Source organism: Pleurodeles waltl, chromosome 2_2 (assembly GCF_031143425.1).
Source record: "Pleurodeles waltl isolate 20211129_DDA chromosome 2_2, aPleWal1.hap1.20221129, whole genome shotgun sequence".
NCBI lineage: Eukaryota > Metazoa > Chordata > Amphibia > Caudata > Salamandridae > Pleurodeles > Pleurodeles waltl.
The window spans coordinates 1,145,558,049-1,145,572,884 of NC_090439.1; the positions used below are offsets into that span (position 1 = coordinate 1,145,558,049).

Below are 14,836 nucleotides of genomic sequence, written 5' to 3' on the forward strand. Positions count from 1 at the left end.
ATTCCTTAGCGTTCCATGGGTGTTGCGTGGGAACACCCACAGCAACACCCATGTAATGCCCCTTTCACACACTTTTATGCGTGAAAGGAGCCCTTATTTACAAGCCATGAAAAGCCACTCATGGTGGCTTTGCATGGCCTTGTAAATATGGGATGGCACACTGTGCCACGGAGCGTAAAAACAAATGTTTCCCAGGTGGTGCAGTGTGCCACTAGATCTTTTAAATAAGCCACTGAATATCTAGAGTTAGAGCAAGGGATGCCCTGACATCTCAGATAGAGAGGTTACCCACAAATCTCATATATGAAGGTGTGATCTTCCCAGACCTGCTCGCTGTAGTCCTCAGGCAAGTAGCCAGTTCTGAAATATGCCACGGCAACTTCATGTCCATCACTATAAACACAGATTTAGAAATTAATTAGATTCCATTCAAGAGTTTTATGAATGGAATGCATTTTTGAAAATGGTAAACAACTATTAGAAAACAATACCCAAGAACAAGGATTGCCAAAATCAGCATTTCTATGTTTCATTTCTACAATCATAGTACATGTTATAAAGTTAAAATTGTCCATATTAAGAAAGAAAAAGACACAAGATATCATCCTTCTCATAGACATCTGACTGAAATCACTCACTATTCAGAAACAACAATGTTTGTGAAACTTAACATCAGGGTATTATTTAGTAAAGTAATCAATGTCTTTTTTTAGAAGAAAGGACTGACCAAAGATAGCCCTTCATTACAAAAATAAAGTATCTCATGCAAAGTCTCCTTCCTTCTCCAGTTCTTAGGATATCCTTGCCCTCATCATCCACAGCCTTCATAAATGGAAGCTGGAGGGCTTGCGCAGCTCCTGTACACGCGTGGCTCTTTTCCGTCAGCATCACAAGAGGTCAGTAATGATCTCCAAGACATGCTTTAGGCCCCAAACATCCAACTCATGGGGTACATCTGGTCCCACTGGCAGGGGGTGGGTTTACAGGAACATTGGTACGGACTCCTAAATTCACAGGTTTGTGGATATTAGCAAACCTTTTTCCCACTTAGGAAATGTTGGAGATTAACTACTGTTTAGGCTAGGAGTGCATTAGTTTCCATGTTTGGAATGTGAATCAAGCACCCTCAGAAAATGCTTAGCATTTGTAAATGTGCCATTTTCAAATGTATAGTTGCAAAATATGAACATGAGTAGTCCATTAATCTGAAAATCTACACCCAATCAGTGGTATAAACCTGCAAGTGTAGATTTTCAAATCTCTTTGTGAATCAGACTACGTTATGTGTGTTATATTCACTATGCCATACCATTTCAGCAGACTTTCAGCTGTAGGACTGTTATTTTCCATCTATATGAAGTATTGTGGCTACTATGAAGTTGCCACCTGAGCCCACACCATTTAAATTAGTAAAGGGAACTCACTTGCTGAATCTGGCCCTTGAATTTTAAAGGTAAGCAAACGGTGTAAGAATAAAACTGATTATCCCACTCAACGCACTTTTGGTTGCAACAACAAATATAAACTATATGTTTCTCCAATCTGATTTTAACTAGGGAAAATTTATGAAGCTATTTTTTAACTTTATACAAGACATGCTACAAATTGTATTACCAATAATAATTGATCATTTATGCACTTTTTCATATTTGCCACTGCTCACTCGCAATACTACTTGATGAGGTGGTGATAGTAGGATTTTCAGTTCAGCTTTTCTTTTCACAATAGAGGACCTGCCACTGACCTACACCCTGTCCCTGAAATAACCAGATGCCAAATATAGCTAAAGGACAATGTTGCAAGCCCAGGGAGGGCTCTGTTTGGCACTGTATCTACATAGTCAACCATGCCAACAGTGCAGACTGTGTAGAGCCGTGGGGGAGCAGCAAAGAAAGGCAAGACCAAGTTATGAAGGTGCCTATGGGTCAGCCATTCAGGATCTAGCTGACATCTCTTCCTAAAATAGAAAGAATTTGTTGGATGTCTCCTCACTCCCAGCATTGACCTTTCCAGAATGCCCTTCCTGCTCATTTGAGAATTGAAGGAGACTTCTTCAGGTTCTGCAAAAGACTTCTTCCAGTTTTCACAAAAGATGCTGCGCTCTTCCTATTATGAGTAGGGTCTCCAACTCACCAGGAGTTGTTACTATCTCACCTCATTTGTAGTTCTTTTTTTCATCTCCCAAACCTGGTTAGTCAGGCACTTAAAACTAACCAACCTCAGAATAGCTTTTATTGTATGACGTCACCATCAGCACCCACAGCAGTCCCATTGTCTCTGTTATCTTTACTAGGTCACCCACATAAAGAGCTTTACAAAACATAATAAAAAGCACAAAAATGAGGTTGAGTTTAATTCATATTCTATTGTTTAGTAAGCCAAGCTTGTAAGTCAATATCCGATAAAAAATAAAGCTTATTAATCTGAGTTTGATGGCTATGAATTTTACTTTGGGAGACTATTTTGTCAGAAACAACAGCCACTATCTGGCAAGTGATCTTTGTTTCATTTGATGGTGAATATTGAATGCTAATTTTTATGAACACTGGTTCTCTCGCACCACTGCCCTGCTCCTTCGTGGCAGATGATGAATTTGATATAGTCAGATCATTCACACCTCGACTGAAAATAAACTGGGGTTGGATGGCTGGCCACTTCCAATGCCTCAGTGACACATTCTAGACACTTGCCGGTGTTCCCTTGTGAGAACTGACCCACTCTACCAGTCCCTTCATATCACATTGTGAACACAGTTTTCCAAAAACAAAGGGCCTACTGTGGATTTCTTCAGGACTGGGAGGATCCGGTCTGGAAACGTCTGGGAAGAAGCCTTGAGTGAGGGAGGCATAATTAATAGTGAAAGAGTTTCCCTGGAGAGGGCATAGATGAGGACGAGGGAAAAACATCCTCTTCAAAGCAGTTGGTTTGAGGGAGCAGTGTATGTCAGGGATGACTTTAAAAGACATGAGTTTGAATTGTAAACATTTCAGGATGCTACTTGAAGGACTTGGTGCTGTTGGATCACATATATATTTTCTCTGAAGAAGAGCTAGTGTTTTCCTGGGCTTCCTAAATGCCCTTCAAGGTAATTTTTAGTCTTGTCATGAAGGTGTTTCCAATACAGTTAATGCATTCAGGGGCTCCAAGTTGTTACACCTATCTCTCAAATCACTGAGGCCCTCATTACAACTCTGGCGGTCGGTGTTAAAGCGGAGGTATTACTGCCAACAGGCCAGCGGTAAAAAAATCAGGATTTGGACCATGACGGTTACCACCATCCAAAACCGCTGTTTTAACACACCGACCGCAAGGGTGGAAACAGCCCCTGGCCTGGAGAATACGATCTCCAGTCTGGCAGCCATCACATTCCCACCCTCAGGATTACGACCCGGCCTACCGCCATGGTTTCCGTGGTTTCTGTACCGCCACGAAAACCATGGCGGTAGGCACTATCAGTGCCAGGGAATCACTTCCCTGGTACTGATAGGGTTCTCCCCTGCACCCCACCCCATCCCGAGAGTCCTCCCCTACCCTCCCCACCCGCTCCTGCCCCCGCACATATACACACCGGCATGCGCACCCATATACACACATGCACACACGCATACCCACCCCCACCCACGCATGCAGACATACATACCCACACGCCACAACATACACCAACAGACCTTGACACACACATGCATCGACAACACACAACACACACATTCACTCATTCATGCATGCATCCACCGTGATGCACGCATCTGAAAACATACACACACCCCCATACACACAACACCCCCACCCCACTCTCCGGTCGGAGAACCCGACTTACCTGCTTGCAGGCGGTCCTCTGGCTGGAAAGGGTCTGCGGAACACCATGGTGGTGGTCGGCGGCAAGGCGGCGCTGCTGGCAGCAGCAGCAGCATCCGCCAGCAGAAAACCGCCAGGCCGTATCATTGCTCATGATACGGTCGGCAGTGTTTTGCTGGCATGGCGTTGCTGCTGTTAGCAGCGCCGCCTTGCCGCCGACCGCCACCATGGCGGTCGGCGGTGTTCCGCCGTATTTCTGGCGGTATACTGCCGGCAGTCATAATACATGTTGCCGGCTGGTAGCCAAGGCGGCGGAATGTTGGCAGCCGTCGCCGTTGCGGTAGGCGGTCATTACCACCAATCTTGTAATGAGGGCTTGAGTGTTTGACATTCATTGATTCTGTTGTCAAATTTAATGAGTCTGTCTTGTGTGTCTGAGGACATCTTGATGGGTGTTAATTTGTAGGTTCACATCTTTCTGAGTGGCTGACGCAAAGATGTTTCTTCAGTGAGTCATGATATCATGGGGACACTTGTTTGTGCAAGTGGAGATTTGGTCATATTCTGTAGTGATAACATCTTGTTTTCCCTATCACTACAGGTTTAATAGCTGGCTGTGACAGGGCAATGGATGGGATATCCATCACTGTTGCGATGGAGTATCCACTCTGCTGAGATCTAAATCAGGCCCTTAGATTTCAATCTTTGTGTATCAATTGTCTTACCTGCTGTTAGTTCCTCCTCCATGTCAGCAGTGTCTGTGCCATCAAACTTAGGGGGTTATTACGACCCCGGCAGTCGGTGCAATAGTGGAGGTATTACCGCCAAGAAGCTGGCGGTACATACCTCCACTATTTTGACATTGACGGTAAAGTCAACACTACAGTCTCCAGCCCGGTGGCCGTCCATGGCATTTTGACTCCACCCACCGCCATGGTTTCAGTGGGTTCTGTACCGCCACGGAAACCATGGTGGTAGGCACTATCAGTGCCAGGGAATTCCTTCCCTAGCACTGATAGGGGTCTCCCCTGCCCCCCTCCCCAGAGTCCTCCCCCACCCTCCCCCTGGTGACCCCACCGAAAATTACACACTTACGCGCACATACATACACACCCATACACACACGCATACACACATTCACCCAAGCATTCATACACACTCACAGCAACACCCATGAACACATGCAATCTCACGACACAACATGCACGTACACTCACACTCACTCATGCACTCTCCATTACACACATATGCACGCATTCACACACAGTCACACACATACCCACACACGCACACAACACCCCCACCTCCCGCTCCTGTCAGAAAACCCGACTTACCTGCTTGCAGGGGGTCCTACGGCAGGAGACGGGACGCAGTGCTGCTGCCAGCAAAACACCGCCATGGAACATGATACGGTAGGCGGTGTTTTGCTGTTGTGGCGCCACCTTACCTCCGTCTGCCGTCATGACTGTAGACGGAATTCCGCCAGCCTTCTGGCGGAATTCCGTCTACGGTCATAATGCCATGGACGATCGGTAGCCACAGCAACAGTATGTTGGTGGCCGGTGCCGTGGCGGTAGGCGGCATTTGCCGCCAATATCATAATGAGGCCCTTAGTTACCATTTCTGGTACAAATGTGGTGCTAACTATGTGTTACTTGCAGAGACATCATTGTCAAATGCGTTATGGTGTTCTTTGCATTTGCCCCTCAACTGTTGCCACTGGCATGCAATTTTATTATTTTCAATAAATCTAAACTCTGCTTGTTTCTGTGATCTCTTTTGTTTACATTTTCCCTTTTGATTGGCATGGGACTTTAGAAACAGTGACCAAGTGCTGCCTGGTCAAGTAGCCACAGGACCGCCAGCATTCCAGTGACTTGGTAGCCTGTCTCTCTATTTATGAATGATGCCCTAAACCACCAAGTTGCATTTCCAGTTGTTGTTTCTGCTGATTTTCCAGAATCAAGGAGAAATTTGAAAACAGAAGGTGTTCTCCAAAAATAATCCTTTCTTTCCACATTGCATTCTTGTTTTAGGGAAATATGCTTTAAAACCAACACTCCCTGCCCCAACCTCACTGATTCTTTAGGAAATGTTGGGAGTGTTTAAGGGAGGAAGCCACCAGAAAAGAGTAGAATTACTTTTAATACTACAATTTTAAAGACCATGACCATCCCTCTAATGACCCCCCAAAAAGTCATCCCAGCACCAGTGCTTTGAAGCAGCAAGAAGGCTCTGCACAGGCAGCTCCAGACTGGAGCTATGGCCTATATGTGTGATCGACTGAGGCCTGGACCCTGCTCAGCTGCTTCAGAACTCAACAGCGGGAGCTGTGGTTGCTGCAAAAAACGTCTGATCAATCCTCTCGCCACCTCAGAACGTTGCACTTGTCCCTGCCACCCAGGTTTTTATTTAAATCAGATTTTTATTTCAGTCAACATGCTCTGTGCACTGACTGCCCCTACTCTTTAGAGAACAATCTGTGAGAGTTCGGCAGCCGAAGCATGAAACCTTCCTGCACCCTCCCATTTCTCTCACTAATGAGTCAATTACAGTCATTTTGAGCCAACCCACTTTATTGGGTTTCAGAGAAAAACGGAAATTATTTCGGCTCCCAAATTAGGATTTCATTTAGGATTGAAGTGGAAGACTGGAAGCAGCTAGAATCCAGAAAGAATTAACAAGCTTGTAAAATAAATTCCTTAAAACAATTAAGTGAGTACAAATAAACAAGAAAGAGCTTTTTTAACACTAATACTTATGTAAACTTTATGTAAAGTGGCATGTTTACACCCCAGAGATGGTACTACAACTGGATTCACAAAAGTGGTGACAAATTGCACCCAACATTTTTCAAATCCAGTGAGTTTTTTTGACCTGACCTATACACTATCAGGGTGGGATGCAAAATGACCATCCTGAGTAGGTCACAATCTGACCTACCTCATGAATAATAATGAGGTAAGTCTCAAGCTGAGATTTACTGTAATTGGATGCAATCACAGGAATACTTGTGTCAGCAGACCTTTATGTATGTGATGGAATTTCAATAAAAGTATTTTTTTCTTTAAATACAGCCTCTTTTCCTTAAAGGAAACAAGGCTGCGCTTTAAATTGATGTTTACTTTTTTTTTTTTTTTTAAAGACACTTTGAGAACAGGCAGTGATCACCCAGACCACTGCCTACTTCACACCAATCTTTCATTATACATTCACAAAGGGGGACGAGCCCCTTCCCTTTCCCATTCGTGAATGGGTTACCGCCTCCTTTGAGAATTCAGTAGTTCTTCCATGTTTTGAGACCGAAATTCAGATTGCAACCCCTTCATGAATTGCATACTGAATTGCAGGGATGCCCTAAACATGCAAATAGCAATTCAGTGTGCACTTCTAAATCCATTTTGTGATTCGGAAACCATTCATCAATTAATAAAATGAATGTGTTACGTAGTAAACAGCCACCCTCAGATTTGGTGAATCACAGGATTTGTGACTGCTAAATCGCTGTACATCAGGTCCATAGAATATTGAACTTTTGCTCTAACTTTGAATATGCAGAAGGAAGGTACAACCTTGTGAAGCATTCTAAACTATATTTACACTTTATTGTGGACATTCATGTGTACTTACATGTATAGCCTCCTATCCTTGTCCAATGATGCTCTCTCAGACACGTCTTTAAACTTCCTGTGTATCACGCGGATGTTCCTTTGGAAGAAGATAGGGTCATACTTATTTATTTGATAATGTGACCTCTGTTGAGCACAGAGCAAGCATCAACATCTTTTGTTGCATTCTCAACATCTTGGTGGCCCAACAGACAATCAATAGTGACAAGTAACAAAATATAGGTGTACAGTGCAACGTTTGAGTGACAGAAGAAAGAGGCCTGAGGTGGAATGAAGGCTCGGCAGCCTTGATGCTCATGAGATAGAGACAGGAGGTGTAGGTCGGAGGAAGAAGGAGGCATGACGTAGAATCAAGACCAGGCAGCCTCGATTTTCCGAAATCTGGCATTTTGGTGAGCCAAGGGCATTAGCCTGAGACAAACACTGGGATTTGCACTTATTTTATAACAAATGAAATACTGGCTCAGGGGTTTAACTGGGCTGCATTGTAGGCTTGAGCAGTTTTTTGTGGTGGTCTTTGAGGTCCCTGAGACCTCAACAAGAGAACAGGGGGCACACCATCGTACCCTTGGAGAGGACACTTCAGAGTGCCACAATTCAGCAACAAGTTAGCCAAGGCCAACCACAATGCCAGAAAGGTGCACGGTCCCTTCCTGGGGCAGTAAATACTCCTTGTGCACAACAGAGTCCCCTGCAGTGTGCACTACATGGTCCAACGTCTCCGTCCCCTGTTCCTGCAAGCATACCTTTAAGTTGCTGAAGTGTGGTACCAGTAGATATAGTAAAGTGTGTCTTTGAAGTTAGGGGTTCAAAGGGTTCCCCTTTGAACCACAGATGTCTCCCTGAAATTTCAGGCCTTTCTGCCATGAGGCCATGGAATGCATATGATTATCTTTATTGGGGCTAAGATCTGGCTCTCAGAGGCCAAGTGCCAACACCTCTCCCTCCACTTTATCTAGCCAGGCCCTCAACTGGCAGAGACTGGTCGTTCTGGGTGCCCACGTTTTATTGCTGTCGCTGGGGAATGCACAGATATGCTTTCCATAGACTCCAAGGAAAAGAAATTGGAATTAAAAGGCACCAAAAGAGAGTTTTTAGAACACCGAAATGCCCACTTATTGGAAGTGGCATTTCTAGAGCAGTACTGACAATACCACCTTTACCATGGGAAGGGGTTTGTCCTTGTAAACCCAATGATAGTAAACACAATGAGCTGCTCCAATTCAATCCACTGTGTCAGTTCAAGATCAATTGTAACCTATCCCCATGTTAACCTACGGGCAGAGCAGCTCTCATGTGTATTGAAAACACATATGGGTATTCTTTCACTACATGGTCACATGTACCCTGGTGCATGCACAAGCCTGCAGAGGCAGGCTGGACACAAGTTAAAGGACACCACACAGGTGCAAAGGCGCCCATTCAAGCCTGCTGTGACAGGCAAAGTACAAAGGGGCACACTAGTCTGCATATGTGCACATACTGATCAGCGCCACTTTCCTGGCATATGTAGGAGTGGCAAAGCGCCTAGGCCCCAAAGGCACTTAAAGAGAAACAGCAAAACGTGTAGAAAAAGCAAAACGTTTGGGGAAACTACCTCAGCATGTCAGGTCTAGCGCAATCAATCAATTGAGGATTTATAAAGAGTGGAAAATCACTTGTGAGAGTCTCAAGGTGCTGAAAAAGCAAGGAGAAGACAGGAGCAAGAGCGATGCAGCAGCATGGAAAGAACTGGGCCATAGACCTGCTTAATGGCGTTGTGTTGCAGCCTCCATTAAGTAGGTTCTGGGAGGAGAGAGGGGAGTTGGGAGGCGGGGCAGGGTTAGGCAGGAGGTAGAAAATAACAGGCAGTATGCGGGAACGGGAAGGGAAAAACAAGGAGAAAGGTAAGAGGCCAAACCCTCTCATAGAGAAAATTCTTCCTTTAGGAGTCTACATGTGTTTCCTCTCTCCCATAATCCATCCTCATAGCAGTTTATTTCATGGAGACCTCCACAGGGCTCCACACTTTATCCAGCCTCAACACTTTATCCAGTCTATTTTAACCTCTACCAGGCTGTGCTGTGGTAACTGCTGTGCTAATGGAGAGTGCACCCATAGTGCAGGAGATGCTCCTCATTCAGGGTGAGGCCCACACCCTCCAGAAGGTTCCTGCACACACTGCGATTCCTGACCACCTACAGGCAGCAGGTCAAACAAAGGTGTGCACTAGAGCTTGCCTCCATGACCCTGTGCTTCATGGTAATGGGGAGCTGGAAGAGACAATAAAACAGTTCCAAAATGGAAAGCGGGAGGTGGGGCAGACAAACAGGGAGCAGCAGAAGACCGAATTAAGCATGTAGCTAGGCAGAGAAAAGAAAACTACTGCATCTAAAGCATGGAAATAGAGAGAAAAGCAGGCCAGCCAGTTAAGGAGTATATATTATGTATTTATAAACAGTATTTCTATTGAGCAAACTTACCAAAAGGCAGCAGTGCATTGCATCTTTATGTGTTTATATACAGTATTTCTATAGAGCAAACTTACCAAAAGGCAGCGGAGCGCTGCATCTGGTGAAAGACAATCATAAAGTGAACAAGAAATGGGAGAGGAACCTGGGCTGTGGATGGTTAATGCATCGTGAATTAGTGTTCTTTAAAGAGGTGAGTAGTTAACTGAAAATACTACTTTTAGGAAGGTACCATTTTCTTTCTCACTACTTGCGCCTTCTGCCAGAATCCTGTGTCACATGACTGTGAATGGCTCTGCTGCTGGGGTTTGTGTATTCCTCCTATGCAGTGACACAAATGGCTCTTGTGTGGACAGGATGGACCATTGTGCCAAGATAGCTGTGGGTCGAGCTGTGCCCTGCCCTACTTACACTTCAGGGGGCTTTGCCTCCTGCACACAGAAAGGAACCTAACACCAGCCTTTTGTCACCCCAGACAGTTTGGAGCCTTGATAGGGTAAAAACCTACCAGAACCAGATGTGGGGGTAGAATAAGGAGCGGTCCTGATGGATACGGGTATGGTGTTTGAGAACCTAGATGCAAAGACGCAAAAGGACTGCTGCCTTGTTTTCTTTTTCTACACTTCTTAGTCTGCAGTCTGATATCGTCCTTGCTGTTGGTGGACCAAGATTAATCGGAGATAGTGAGTTTGTTTGGAAGTTAAGTGGGGCTGATGGTCATGATGGCTTTGTAAATGATGATGCAGCTGGTTTTGAAGATAGTGTGGACCAGCAATGGGAGCCATTGGAGTTCCTTCAGGGTAGAGGTGATCACATCATAGTTCTTCACCCCTGGATGAGACATGCAGCAGCATGGAAGAGTCTGAGAGACCGTGGAGTAGAGTGTTACCACCATCCAAGCTGCGATAATAGGAGGGCCTGAACAGCAGTTCTGAAGTTGCTTGCTGGATGCAACAGTTTGATGTTCTTTAAAAGAGAAAGCTTTGCCTTTTTGAAGTGTGCTCATTGATGGTGAGGTTGGTGTCTAGGATGAATCCAAGTGACTTGGCACTCCATGAAAGTTGCCAAGCACCAAAGTTCATGTAATTGAGCCAGGTTTGTATTGTATTTTGTTTGATTTTGGAAGTTAGCAGGCATTTTGTCTTGGGAGTGGGAAAGCTGGGGGGAGAGCAAATATTCAGTAGAAAAGGGACAGGCTGTGTAAGAGTGGACAATCCCTGGCAATAGCAAGCATATTAGGCAAATTCTAGGGAGAACATGTATATTTTAGAAAGCTCAAATAGGGGGCAACCAGGAGGGTGGGTCATCAGGCTGGAGGAAGAGCAGACAGATCAGTGGAAGGCTTGAGGGAGAGCAGGCAGGCTGTTGGGAGGTGCTTTCATAGAAAGAGGCAGCAAAGAATGAGAGGTCAACCACATGTAGGGCATAGACTGCAGCATTGTATCGGTATATAGAGAGATGAGTGATGGTAACAAAAATATATTTGTCAATAATTATGAATAGGTCTGTAAAATTAACCCAAGACTCTGTGATCAACCACTTTATGTCCCACTGGTAGGTCTGTGTGAGTACAGTTTTTGTCGATTCTAAGCCAAACAAACAAGAATTAGTTCTTTACTCTGGCTATGGGTGTGAACATACTGACATCATGTAAGATTGCTGGTAAATACATGATGTGATATATTGTAGGACACCTTGTTGACCTCCAGCTCTGAAATTAGGCCAAATAATGGTATGGTTGGTGGAGAGCAGAGAGGCTGGAGATGAAGGAGGCATGCTGGAGGGAGAGTGTCTGCACTATAGCACAAGGTTAAGACCATTATGGAGAAAGGGTATAGTCACACACATCACACACTCCGTATTTACATGCCACTGTATCAACCATCACTTTGGATTCAAGGAGAGCATGTCAAGAAGAGGGTAGAGAGTTCAGCCTAAGGGGACAGTGGGGAGAATAAGCAGCCAGAGAAGACAGATTGGGAGAGCAGGCAGACTGGGTAAGAGTCAGAAGAATGAGGTGAGAGCATGCAGGGTGATGGCAAGCTGGTAGACATACACACCACACACTCAGCATGAACCATGAAGGAGGCATTCCAGTTTTAGGTAACAGTGTAAAACACTCCAGTTAGTCCTTGATTGCATGACTATGCACAATCACCCTTAGGTGGACAGCCTCGCAAACTCTCTGCACCAACAGAAAAACAATAAAAAGGCTCTACTGCGACTACGGATGTCAAAAAAAGCAGCCAGGCTCAGGAAACACATGGTGGGCAGGCTTACTGGGGGAGCAGTACGGCTGGGAGGAAAGCAGAGGGAATGAGCAATCATTCTGGGGGAGGAGGGAAGACCGGTGGGGAGGAAAAACCAGGAAGTTCCATGGCCGTCTATTATATGCTACAGGACACCAGAGAGTAACAGAACAGTCTCAACCACTTTAGTTGATTCCCATTTTCAGGACTAAACACAATCACCCTAAAGTGGTAGGCCCTGAAAAGTCCCTGCCCCATGTAAGAAGAGCCGCCAGTCTGGGGCAGAAGTGGACAGGCTTAAGGTGTAATAGGAATACTGGAAGAAAAGCAAAGATAATGAGCAAACATGCTTAGGAACAGCAGCAAAGGTGAGGAAGAGGAGCCAGTCAGATCTCTTTTTCGCACTCTCTCTAATGCCACAGGAGGTGACGGTGAATAGGGAGAGGGTTCTGCTATACAGCAAAGTAACAGGAAATTGGCCACTCACTGCAAATATATGGCAAACAAAAGACAGAGGCAGGGAAGGGGGCACAGCCAGAGAAAAATAAGCATTCTCAGGGGCCAGCTTGTTTCTAATCCATTGTAAGCGCAACACAGATATCAAAGGAGCCACTCAGAGGCTTGCCAGTAGCCCTGCTTTGAGCCAATCACACACTGAAGGCTTAATTAAGCAAAGAGAATGTATGCACCATCAATCCACTTTAGGGTGGTAGTCCCCCAAATCCTTTGCCTTCACCCATCCTATTTTGCTAAATTTGTTTTTGTTGGTTTTAGAACTCTCCTACTGCTAACAAGTGTTAAAGGGCTTGTGCTCTTCGCTTAAAACATGTTAAAATTGTCCTACACCTAATTGTCACCTTTAATTTACTGGTAAGTCTCTTCCAAATGGTACCCACATGTACTCAATGCCTGTAAATTAAATGCTTCTAGTGGGCCTGCAGCACGCACTGTGCCACACACTACACTAGCACTTTAAAACATGTTCTCAAGCCTGCCACTGTAGCCTGCAGTGCATTTTTAAACTGTCATTTTGACCTGGCAAATAAACCCTTTGCCTAGGTTGAACCTTCCTTTCAAAACACTTAGGGGTCAACACTAAGGTAGGCCCTAAAAACAGAGGACCATGCAGAGGATGCATGGTATTTAAAAAGTGGGAAATGGGTTCTTATTTTTTTCATGCCTTGGTAGTAAAAAAGTCCTAAAGTCATTTTTCACTGTGGTAAGGTCTGCCTCTCTTATTGACTAACACTGGGTTACCTTATTACATTTAATAAGTGCTACCTTTAGATTGGGAGTAGATAGAGGAATGCAGCTTTATTCTCAAATGAATTAAAATCCTCTTTAATGGTGAAGTGGGATTTTAAGTCAGAATTCTGAAAATCCTACTTTTAGAAAGGTGCCATTTTCGTGCCCCACTCTTTGTGCCTTTAGCCAGCATCCTACCTCACATAACTGTGAATTGCTCTGCCGTAGGGGTTAGTATAGTCCTTCTAACCAGTGACACAAATGGGATTAGTGTGGACAGGATGGGCCATTGTGCCAAAATGGCTGTGGGTGGAGCTGTGCCTCTTGCCTAGGCCCGGTAAGCCTCTATCCTCTCCAGAACTTTTATCAGAATTTCTTCTAAGTCCGAAGGTAAACCGAGCCCAGGCCCATCCTACCCCTTGTATCCGACCCATGCTCCATTGCAGGTGGCCTTAACTTATAACTTTGACAGAGGCTTGAACAACCGGATACCTATGATTGGCGCTTTTTTCTTTTTGGCAGTAAAGTTCACTTAAGACTTGAAAAATTCATAATTCCGGTCCAAATAAATGGATTTAGTGTCATGTGTTTATTAAAATTTACTCTATTCCTTGCTAAATTGGTTTTGGATTTTTCTTGTGTTGTGTTTTCACTTTATTACTGTTTGTGTGCTGCATAAATACTTTTCACACTGCCTCGAAGTTAAGCCTAGCTGGTTTTGTGCCAAGCTACCAGAGGGTTGAGCATAGGTTAATTTATTCACTTTTTGTGTTTCCCCTGACAAAGATTGTGTTTATTAGTCGAGCACGGTTTCTTCCCCTATTAACTAATAACCCAATTTCTAACACTTCCCATGCACTGCAGTGTTGGGATATGTGTTGGTGGGAAAGGAAACCCAGCACAGCAGAAGTTCTTCACAAAGGGTTATGTTTAGAGAGCATGGCCTACCTCTTCCACAGTTCATGTTCAAAGCAGCGATGGTCAAGACGAGACATTTGGACATTTCCCACTAGGATCATCACAACAGCCCTGAAAAAGATGAACAGCGTTACCTCCTGCAATGAGTAGCAGCCTAGTTTTGAAACACATGCACACAATAAAACACATTTTTCTAGAACAATGGTTCATTTCTGTGCACGTACTGAAAAGGAACTGCGAGTGCAGAGAGCTAAGAACTATGTCCCTTGCTACATCATCCTGAAGACAGGGATGGGCAATATTTCCAGGGCTGTAAGCCTATAAACCAATATAATGAACAATTCTTCGGACACTGATGCAGGTGGAAGCCAGTGGCTAGAAATGAAGGCATTAAGGGCCACATGTACAATGCATTTTTCTAGTCGCAAACAGGCCGATTCGCAGAATCTTTTTGGGATGTACAAAGCCCAAACTGTGATTCGGTAACTTGTTACCGAATTGCAATTTTGGTTTTGCGATTCAGTATTAGGAAGGGGCGTGTCCACGGCGT

At 44.7% G+C, this 14,836-nt stretch overlaps 1 protein-coding gene across 2 annotated transcripts in view; it reads right to left on the reverse strand.

The window, feature by feature from the left end:
- Positions 1 to 14,836, reverse strand: part of LOC138274853 (glutathione synthetase-like) — a 186,661-nt gene that overhangs the window by 95,010 nt on the left and 76,815 nt on the right. For both annotated transcript variants that reach the window (XM_069219019.1, XM_069219020.1), the window contains exons 7-9: positions 14,317 to 14,397; positions 7,426 to 7,503; positions 327 to 393 (exon numbers count right to left, since the gene is read on the reverse strand). In XM_069219019.1, the coding sequence (XP_069075120.1) occupies positions 327 to 393; positions 7,426 to 7,503; positions 14,317 to 14,397 (226 nt within the window). The remainder of the gene's footprint in view (positions 1 to 326; positions 394 to 7,425; positions 7,504 to 14,316; positions 14,398 to 14,836) is intronic.